Source organism: Hypanus sabinus, unplaced genomic scaffold (genome assembly GCF_030144855.1).
Source record: "Hypanus sabinus isolate sHypSab1 unplaced genomic scaffold, sHypSab1.hap1 scaffold_803, whole genome shotgun sequence".
In the NCBI taxonomy this organism is placed as follows: Eukaryota; Metazoa; Chordata; class Chondrichthyes; order Myliobatiformes; family Dasyatidae; genus Hypanus; species Hypanus sabinus.
Window position 1 is genome coordinate 68,943 of NW_026781655.1, and position 12,013 is coordinate 80,955.

At 56.3% G+C, this 12,013-nt stretch overlaps 1 protein-coding gene across 1 annotated transcript in view; it reads right to left on the bottom strand.

The window, feature by feature from the left end:
* The window catches only part of LOC132390208 (histone deacetylase 6-like), a gene marked incomplete at its 5' end in the record, with an annotated part of 144,307 nt that overhangs the window by 29,868 nt on the left and 102,426 nt on the right, over positions 1-12,013 (bottom strand). Inside the window, 3 exons of the mRNA XM_059962809.1 lie at positions 434-502; positions 1,963-2,037; positions 2,300-2,474. Coding sequence (XP_059818792.1) covers positions 434-502; positions 1,963-2,037; positions 2,300-2,474 — 319 coding nt within the window. The remainder of the gene's footprint in view (positions 1-433; positions 503-1,962; positions 2,038-2,299; positions 2,475-12,013) is intronic.

Below are 12,013 nucleotides of genomic sequence, written 5' to 3' on the forward strand. Positions count from 1 at the left end.
GAAACCTTCCTGAACACACCTAACAAACTCCACCCCATCTAAACCCCTTGTGCTAAGGAGATGCCAATCAATATTAGGAAAGTTAAAAATCTCCCATCACAACAATCCTATTGTTATTGCACCATTCCAGAATCTGCCTCCCTACCTGCTCCTCGATATCCCTGTTACTACTGGGGGCAGGGATCTATAAAAACCACCTAGTAGTTATTGCCCCTTTCCTGCTTCTGACTTCCACACACAAAGACTCAGTACACCATCCTCACATTCCACAAACACTGACTCAGTAGATGCGATCACAGCGAGTGCAATGGAAGAGGAAAACCGAGTTTTCCAAGAAATGTAATAAAGTCAGGAAATAGAAGACAGTGGGTTGAAAGTACGAGACGTGTACACTGGCTGATTTGATATGCGGTTAGTTGGATGATATACACACCCTGAGGGCTGTTGTCTGTCAGAGCCCACAATGACCCTCTTCTGACCGAAGCACTACCAGGTGGCTCCACTGTAAAGGTGACAGAAAAAATATGAAAATCATTGGATATTTTTTGCATTATTTATTATAAAACATCATATGTTCACCTCCAAGAGGATCACAACCATTTAGTTGGGTTTGGAGGTTTCTGTGCTTCAATGACCCAGAATGCTGTGCTTTGTCTCTTGGTGGGGTCAACCATGCCAAACAGGTCAAAGGGCAGAGGCCAGACTAAGAGTGATCCACTGGTCCTCCAGGTTTGGGGGTTCAGCTCAGGGCCAACAACCCTGACTGGTCAGAAAATCCACTGGAAAAACAACAGGAAGGAAGAATCCTTCTTTATCTGTGTGTGAGTGAATGAACACATATAGATGGAGGACATTGTTGCCATAAACATCAGCAGTGTAATGGGCTCATGGTAAAGATGCACGTAGTTCGGGAAACGGTGACCCGGTGGGCTTAAAGAGAGTGGGAGATGGGGTCCCAATGGGATAAAGGAAGAGGGAGACGGGGTCCCAGTAGGATAAAGGGAGACGGTGTCCCAGTGGGATAAAGGGAGAGGGAGATGAGTCCCAGTGAGATAAAGGGAGAGGGAGACGGGGTCCTAGTGGGATAGGGAGATCGTGTCCCGGTGGGTTTAAAGGAAACAAGAGGCAGGGTCCCAGTGAGATAAAGGGAGAGGGAGACGGGGTCCTAGTGGGATAGGGAGATCGTGTCCTGGTGGGTTTAAAGGAAACAAGAGGCAGGGTCCCAGTGAGATAAAGGGAGAGGGAGACAGGGTCCTAGTGGGATAGGGAGACGGGGTCCCGGTGGGTTTAAAGGAAACAAGAGGCAGGGTCCCAGTGGGATAAAGGGAGAGGGAGACAGGGTCCCAGTGGGATAAAGGGAGAGGGAGACAGGGTCCCAGTGGGATAAAGGGAGAGGGAGACGGGGTCCCGGTGGGATAAAGCGAGAGGGAGATGAGTCCCAGTGAGATAGAGAGGGAGACGGGGTCCTAGTGGGATAGGGAGATGGGGTCCCGGTGGGTTTAAAGGAAACAAGAGGCAGGGTCCCAGTGAGATAAAGGGAGAGGGAGACGGGGTCCCGGTGGGTTTAAAGGAAACAAGAGGCAGCGTCCCAGTGAGATAAAGGGAGAGGGAGACGGGGTCCTAGTGGGATAGGGAGATGGGGTCCCGGTGGGTTTAAAGGAAACAAGAGACGGGGTCCCAGTGGGATAAAGGGAGAGGGAGACAGGGTCCCAGTGGGGTTAAAGGAAACAAGAGACGGGGTCCCAGTGGGATAAAGGGAGTAGTAGATGGGGTTCCAGTGGGATAAAATGAGTGGAAGGTAGGGTCCCGGTAGGTTTAAAGGGAGCGGGAGACAGGGACACAGCTGGTTTAAAACAACATCACAGTAGGTTTAAAGGAAGCAGAGGAAACGAACCTACTGGACAGGAAATGGAAGCCTTGGGGTTTCTGAGGAATGGGTGTAAATCCGGGGAACAGACTTACCCTGCGGTTCTTCTTGCCCCCATAGGGGGACTACTCGGCTAATTGCGGGCTGCTTCAGCGGTTCCACTTCAACAACTAAGAGCAGAAACAGCAGATGGGTCAGTGACAAGCAAGGACAATGCTCCTGGACGCTAAACCCACACTACAGCAAGCTGCTACAAGAGATTACTCTGTCCCTCAATACTCTCAAACATTCACGGTATGCGTTTCATATTTATTAATGCTCCCACAGAGATTAAACTGCATCTGCCATTTGCCTGCCCACTTTCCCACCCACTCACATCAGTTGGCAGTCAATAAACCTGGACCAGTCCCCATTGCCACCTCACGTCCTTACTCAGCACACGAAGACAAGACCAGTAGTTCCGATGAGTACGGATCACGTTGCTGATGGTGTCAAGGGCGCTGGGGAGGGGAGTGTTCAGCGGCTCGAGATAGGGCGGCGTATCACCCAGCAGTGTCCTTGTGCACATGCACATGGATTCTGAGATTGAGGTCAAGTTGTAACCACCCTGCAGTGGGGGGGGGGGGGGGGGGGGAGAGAGAGAGAAAGAGGTTGCAGGGACAATGGAACACAGTGACAATGGCCTCACAAGCTGCCTGATGCCTAACAACCTGAGCAGCTGGATAAGAATCTTCTCAGAACCTCCTTGAACCGGAGCCAACACAAGGCAAGAACTCTGATCATGGCCGCATTGACTGGACAGAGAAAAGAGATGCAAGCTTACTAATGAGGAGTGAGCACTCTCCAGGATCACTTGTAAATACCGACACACTCCCCGGGACCCCCTGTAAATACCGACACACTCCCCGGGACCCCCTGAAAATACCGACACACTCCCCGGGACCGCCTGTAAATACCGACACACCCCCCGGGACCCCCTGTAAATACCGACACACTCCCCGGGACCCCCAGTAAATACCGACACACTTCCCGGGACCCCTGTAAATACTGACACACTCCCTGTAAATACCGGCACTCACCCCGGGACCCCATGTAAATACCAACACACTCCCTGTAAATACCGACACACTCCCCGGGACCACCTGTAAATACCAAAACACTCCCTGTAAATACCGACACACTCCCCGGGACCCCCTGTAAATACCAACACACTCCCTGTAAATACAGACACACTCCCCGGGACCCCCTGTAAATACCGACACACTCCCCGGGACCCCCTGTAAATACCAACACACTCCCCGGGACCCACTGTAAATACCAACACACTCCCTGTAAATACAGACACACTCCCCGGGACCACCTGTAAATACCGACACACTCCCCGGGACCCCCTGTAAATACCAACACACTCCCTGTAAATACCGACACACTCCCCGGGACCCCCTGTAAATACCAACACACTCCCTGTAAATACAGACACACTCCCCGGGACCCCCTGTAAATACCAACACACTCCCTGTAAATACCGACACACTCCCCGGGACCCCCTGTAAATACCAACACACTCCCTGTAAATACCGACACACTCCCCGGGACCCCCTGTAAATACCAACACACTCCCTGTAAATACCGACACACTCCCCGGGACCCCCTGTAAATACCAACACACTCCCTGTAAATACCGACACACTCCCCGGGACCCCCTGTAAATACCAACACACTCCCTGTAAATACAGACACACTCCCCGGGACCCCCTGTAAATACCGACACACTCCCCGGGACCCCCTGTAAATACCAACACACTCCCTGTAAATACAGACACACTCCTCGGGACCCCCTGAAAATACCGACACACTCCCCGGGACACCCTGTAAATACCGACACACTCCCCGGGACCCCCTGTACATACCAACAGACTCCCCGGGACCCCCTGTAAATACCGACACACACCCCGGGACCCCCTGTAAATACCGACACACTCCCCGGGACCCCCTGTAAATACCGACACACTCCCCGGGACCCCCTGTAAATACTGACACACTCCCTGTAAATACCGGCACTCTCCCCGGGACCCCCCGTAAATACCAACACACTCCCTGTAAATACCGACACACTCCCCGGGACCCCCTGTAAATACCAACACACTCCCTGTAAATACCGACACACTCTCCGGGACCCCCTGTAAATACCAACACACTCCCTGTAAATACAGACACACTCCCCGGGACCCCCTGTAAATACCGACACACTCCCCGGGACCCCCTGTAAATACCAACACACTCCCCGGGACCCCCTGTAAATACCAACACACTCCCCGGGATCCCCTGTAGATACCAACACACTCCCTGTAAATACAGACACACTCCCCGGGACCCCCTGTAAATACCGACACACTCCCCGGGACCCCCTGTAAATACCAACACACTCCCTGTAAATACCGACACACTCCCCGGGACCCCCTGTAAATACCAACACACTCCCTGTAAATACAGACACACTCCCCGGGACCCCCTGTAAATACCGACACACTCCCCGTGACCCCCTGTAAATACCGACACACTCCCCGGGACCCCCTGTAAATACCAACACACTCCCTGTAAATACCGACACACTCCCCGGGACCCCCTGTAAATACCAACACACTCCCTGTAAATACCGACACACTCCCCGGGACCCCCTGTAAATACCAACACACTCCCTGTAAATACCGACACACTCCCCGGGACCCCCTGTAAATACCAACACACTCCCTGTAAATACAGACACACTCCCCGGGACCCCCTGTAAATACGGACACACTCCCCGGGACCCCCTGTAAATACCAACACACTCCCTGTAAATACAGACACACTCCCCGGGACCCCCTGTAAATACCGACACACTCCCCGGGACCCCCTGTAAATACCGACACACTCCCCGGGACCCCTGTGAATACCAACACACTCCCCGGGACCCCCTGAAAATACTGACACACCCCCTGTAAATACCCACACACTCCCCGGGACTGTTGTAAACACTGACACACTCCCTGGGACCCCTGTAAATACCCACACACTCCCCGGGACCCCCTGTAAATACTGACACACCCCCTGTAAATACCCACACACTCCCCGGGACTGTTGTAAACACTGACACACTCCCTGGGACCCCTGTAAATACCCACACACTCCCCGGGACCCCCTGCAAAATACCGACACACTCCCCGGGACCCCTGTAAATACCCACACACTCCCCGGGACCCCCCGTAAATACCGACACACTCCCCGGGACCCCTGTAAATACCGACACACTCCCCGGGACCCCCTGTAAATACCGACACACTCCCCGGGACCCCGGTAAATACCCACACACTCCCCGGGACCCCCTGTAAATACCGACACACTCCCCGGGACCCCCTGTAAATACCGACACACTCCCTGGGACTGCTGTAAACACTGACACACTCCCTGGGACCCCTGTAAATACCCACACACTCCCCGGGACCCCCGTAAATACCGACACACTCCCCGGGACCCCCTGTAAATACCGACACACTCCCCGGGACCCCTGTAAATACCCACACACTCCCCGGGACCCCCCGTAAATACCGACACACTCCCCGGGACCCCCTGTAAATACCGACACACTCCCTGGGACCCCCTGTACATACCGACACACTCCCCGGGACCCCCTGTAAATACCGACACACTCCCCGGGACCCCCTGTAAATACTGACACACTCCCCGGGACCCCCGTAAATACTGACACACTCCCCGTGACCCCCTGTAAATACCGACACACTCCCCTGGGACCCTGTAAATACCCACACACTCCCCGGGACCCCCTGTAAATACCGACACACTCCCCTGGGACCTTGTAAATACCCACACACTCCCCGGGACCCCTTGTAAATACAGACACACTCCCCGGGACCCCTGCAAATACCGACACACTCCCCGGGACCCCCTGTAAATACTGACACACTCCCCGGGACCCCTGCAAATACCGACACACTCCCCGGGACCCCCTGTAAATTCCGACACACTCCCCGGGACCCCTGCAAATACCGACACACTCCCCGGGACCCCCTGTAAATACTGACAAACTCCCCGGGACCCCCTGTAAATACCGACACACTCCCCGGGACCCCTGTAAATACTGACACACTCCCTGTAAATACCCACACACTCTCCCTGGGACCCCCTGTAAATACTGACACACTCCCCGGGACCCCCTGTAAATACCGACACACTCCCCGGGACCCCCTGTAAATACTGACACACTCCCCGGGACCCCCTGTAAATACCGACACACTCCCCGGGACCCCCTGTAAATACCGACACACTCCCCGGGACCCCCTGTAAATACCGGCACACTCCCCGGGACCCCTGTAAATACTGAGACACTCCCTGTAAATACCGGCACACTCCCCGGGACCCCCTGTAAATACCAACACACTCCCTGTAAATACAGTCACACTCCCCGGGACCCCCTGTAAATAGCGACACACTCCCCAGGACCCCCTGTAAATACCGACACACTCCCCGTGACCCCCTGTAAATACCGTCACACTCCCCGGGACCCCCTGAAAATAACGACACACTCCCCGGGACCCCCTGTAAATACCGACACACTCCCCGGGACCCCCTGTAAATACCGACACACTCCCCGGGACCCCATGTAAATACCGACACACTCCCCGGGGCCCCCTGTAAATACTGACACACTCCCCGGGACCCCTGTAAATACTGACACACTCCCTGGGACCCCCCGTAAATACCGACACACTCCCCGGGACCCCCTGTAAATACCGACACACTCCCCGGGACCCCCTGAAAATACCGACACACTCCCCGGGACCCCCTGTAAATACTGACACACTCCCCGTGACCCCCTGTAAATACCGACACACTCCCAGGGACGCCCTGTAAATACCGACACACTCCCCGGGACCCCCTGAAAATACCGACACACTCCCCGGGACCCCCTGTAAATACCGACACACTCCCCGGGACCCCCTGTAAATACCAACACACTCCCTGTAAATACAGACACACTCCTCGGGACCCCCTGAAAATACCGACACACTCCCCGGGACACCCTGTAAATACCGACACACTCCCCGGGACCCCCTGTACATACCAACAGACTCCCCGGGACCCCCTGTAAATACCGACACACACCCCGGGACCCCCTGTAAATACCGACACACTCCCCGGGACCCCCTGTAAATACCGACACACTCCCCGGGACCCCCTGTAAATACTGACACACTCCCTGTAAATACCGGCACTCTCCCCGGGACCCCCCGTAAATACCAACACACTCCCTGTAAATACCGACACACTCCCCGGGACCCCCTGTAAATACCAACACACTCCCTGTAAATACCGACACACTCCCCGGGACCCCCTGTAAATACCGACACACTCCCCGGGACCCCCTGTAAATACCGACACACTCCCCGGGACCCCGGTAAATACCCACACACTCCCCGGGACCCCCTGTAAATACCGACACACTCCCCGGGACCCCCTGTAAATACCGACACACTCCCTGGGACTGCTGTAAACACTGACACACTCCCTGGGACCCCTGTAAATACCCACACACTCCCCGGGACCCCCGTAAATACCGACACACTCCCCGGGACCCCCTGTAAATACCGACACACTCCCCGGGACCCCTGTAAATACCCACACACTCCCCGGGACCCCCCGTAAATACCGACACACTCCCCGGGACCCCCTGTAAATACCGACACACTCCCTGGGACCCCCTGTACATACCGACACACTCCCCGGGACCCCCTGTAAATACCGACACACTCCCCGGGACCCCCTGTAAATACTGACACACTCCCCGGGACCCCCGTAAATACTGACACACTCCCCGTGACCCCCTGTAAATACCGACACACTCCCCTGGGACCCTGTAAATACCCACACACTCCCCGGGACCCCCTGTAAATACCGACACACTCCCCTGGGACCTTGTAAATACCCACACACTCCCCGGGACCCCTTGTAAATACAGACACACTCCCCGGGACCCCTGCAAATACCGACACACTCCCCGGGACCCCCTGTAAATACTGACACACTCCCCGGGACCCCTGCAAATACCGACACACTCCCCGGGACCCCCTGTAAATTCCGACACACTCCCCGGGACCCCTGCAAATACCGACACACTCCCCGGGACCCCCTGTAAATACTGACAAACTCCCCGGGACCCCCTGTAAATACCGACACACTCCCCGGGACCCCTGTAAATACTGACACACTCCCTGTAAATACCCACACACTCTCCCTGGGACCCCCTGTAAATACTGACACACTCCCCGGGACCCCCTGTAAATACCGACACACTCCCCGGGACCCCCTGTAAATACTGACACACTCCCCGGGACCCCCTGTAAATACCGACACACTCCCCGGGACCCCCTGTAAATACCGACACACTCCCCGGGACCCCCTGTAAATACCGGCACACTCCCCGGGACCCCTGTAAATACTGAGACACTCCCTGTAAATACCGGCACACTCCCCGGGACCCCCTGTAAATACCAACACACTCCCTGTAAATACAGTCACACTCCCCGGGACCCCCTGTAAATAGCGACACACTCCCCAGGACCCCCTGTAAATACCGACACACTCCCCGTGACCCCCTGTAAATACCGTCACACTCCCCGGGACCCCCTGAAAATAACGACACACTCCCCGGGACCCACTGTAAATACCGACACACTCCCCGGGACCCCCTGTAAATACCGACACACTCCCCGGGACCCCATGTAAATACCGACACACTCCCCGGGGCCCCCTGTAAATACTGACACACTCCCCGGGACCCCTGTAAATACTGACACACTCCCTGGGACCCCCCGTAAATACCGACACACTCCCCGGGACCCCCTGTAAATACCGACACACTCCCCGGGACCCCCTGAAAATACCGACACACTCCCCGGGACCCCCTGTAAATACTGACACACTCCCCGTGACCCCCTGTAAATACCGACACACTCCCAGGGACGCCCTGTAAATACCGACACACTCCCCGGGACCCCCTGAAAATACCGACACACTCCCCGGGACCCCCTGTAAATACCGACACACTCCCCGGGACCCCCTGTAAATACCAACACACTCCCTGTAAATACAGACACACTCCTCGGGACCCCCTGAAAATACCGACACACTCCCCGGGACACCCTGTAAATACCGACACACTCCCCGGGACCCCCTGTACATACCAACAGACTCCCCGGGACCCCCTGTAAATACCGACACACACCCCGGGACCCCCTGTAAATACCGACACACTCCCCGGGACCCCCTGTAAATACCGACACACTCCCCGGGACCCCCTGTAAATACTGACACACTCCCTGTAAATACCGGCACTCTCCCCGGGACCCCCCGTAAATACCAACACACTCCCTGTAAATACCGACACACTCCCCGGGACCCCCTGTAAATACCAACACACTCCCTGTAAATACCGACACACTCCCCGGGACCCCCTGTAAATACCAACACACTCCCTGTAAATAGAGACACACTCCCCGGGACCCCCTGTAAATACCGACACACTCCCCGGGACCCCCTGTAAATACCAACACACTCCCCGGGACCCCCTGTAAATACCAACACACTCCCCGGGATCCCGTGTAGATACCAACACACTCCCTGTAAATACAGACACACTCCCCGGGACCCCCTGTAAATACCGACACACTCCCCGGGACCCCCTGTAAATACCAACACACTCCCTGTAAATACCGACACACTCCCCGGGACCCCCTGTAAATACCAACACACTTCCTGTAAATACAGACACACTCCCCGGGACCCCCTGTAAATACCGACACACTCCCCGTGACCCCCTGTAAATACCGACACACTCCCCGGGACCCCCTGTAAATACCAACACACTCCCTGTAAATACCGACACACTCCCCGGGACCCCCTGTAAATACCAACACACTCCCTGTAAATACCGACACACTCCCCGGGACCCCCTGTAAATACCAACACACTCCCTGTAAATACCGACACACTCCCCGGGACCCCCTGTAAATACCAACACACTCCCTGTAAATACAGACACACTCCCCGGGACCCCCTGTAAATACGGACACACTCCCCGGGACCCCCTGTAAATACCAACACACTCCCTGTAAATACAGACACACTCCCCGGGACCCCCTGTAAATACCGACACACTCCCCGGGACCCCCTGTAAATACCGACACACTCCCCGGGACCCCTGTGAATACCAACACACTCCCCGGGACCCCCTGAAAATACTGACACACCCCCTGTAAATACCCACACACTCCCCGGGACTGTTGTAAACACTGACACACTCCCTGGGACCCCTGTAAATACCCACACACTCCCCGGGACCCCCTGTAAATACTGACACACCCCCTGTAAATACCCACACACTCCCCGGGACTGTTGTAAACACTGACACACTCCCTGGGACCCCTGTAAATACCCACACACTCCCCGGGACCCCCGTAAATACCGACACACTCCCCGGGACCCCCTGCAAAATACCGACACACTCCCCGGGACCCCTGTAAATACCCACACACTCCCCGGGACCCCCCGTAAATACCGACACACTCCCCGGGACCCCTGTAAATACCGACACACTCCCCGGGACCCCCTGTAAATACCGACACACTCCCCGGGACCCCGGTAAATACCCACACACTCCCCGGGACCCCCTGTAAATACCGACACACTCCCCGGGACCCCCTGTAAATACCGACACACTCCCTGGGACTGCTGTAAACACTGACACACTCCCTGGGACCCCTGTAAATACCCACACACTCCCCGGGACCCCCGTAAATACCGACACACTCCCCGGGACCCCCTGTAAATACCGACACACTCCCCGTGACCCCTGTAAATACCCACACACTCCCCGGGACCCCCCGTAAATACCGACACACTCCCCGGGACCCCCTGTAAATACCGACACACTCCCTGGGACCCCCTGTACATACCGACACACTCCCCGGGACCCCCTGTAAATACCGACACACTCCCCGGGACCCCCTGTAAATACTGACACACTCCCCGGGACCCCCGTAAATACTGACACACTCCCCGTGACCCCCTGTAAATACCGACACACTCCCCTGGGACCCTGTAAATACCCACACACTCCCCGGGACCCCCTGTAAATACCGACACACTCCCCTGGGACCTTGTAAATACCCACACACTCCCCGGGACCCCTTGTAAATACAGACACACTCCCCGGGACCCCTGCAAATACCGACACACTCCCCGGGACCCCCTGTAAATACTGACACACTCCCCGGGACCCCTGCAAATACCGACACACTCCCCGGGACCCCCTGTAAATTCCGACACACTCCCCGGGACCCCTGCAAATACCGACACACTCCCCGGGACCCCCTGTAAATACTGACACACTCCCCGGGACCCCCTGTAAATACCGACACACTCCCCGGGACCCCTGTAAATACTGACACACTCCCTGTAAATACCCACACACTCTCCCTGGGACCCCCTGTAAATACTGACACACTCCCCGGGACCCCCTGTAAATACCGACACACTCCCCGGGACCCCCTGTAAATACTGACACACTCCCCGGGACCCCCTGTAAATACCGACACACTCCCCGGGACCCCCTGTAAATACCGTCACACTCCCCGGGACCCCCTGTAAATACCGGCACACTCCCCGGGACCCCTGTAAATACTGAGACACTCCCTGTAAATACCGGCACACTCCCCGGGACCCCCTGTAAATACCAACACACTCCCTGTAAATACAGTCACACTCCCCGGGACCCCCTGTAAATAGCGACACACTCCCCAGGACCCCCTGTAAATACCGACACACTCCCCGTGACCCACTGTAAATACCGTCACACTCCCCGGGACCCCCTGAAAATAACGACACACTCCCCGGGACCCCCTGTAAATACCGACACACTCCCCGGGACCCCCTGTAAATACCGACACACTCCCCGGGACCCCATGTAAATACCGACACACTCCCCGGGGCCCCCTGTAAATACTGACACACTCCCCGGGACCCCTGTAAATACTGACACACTCCCTGGGACCCCCCGTAAATACCGACACACTCCCCGGGACCCCCTGT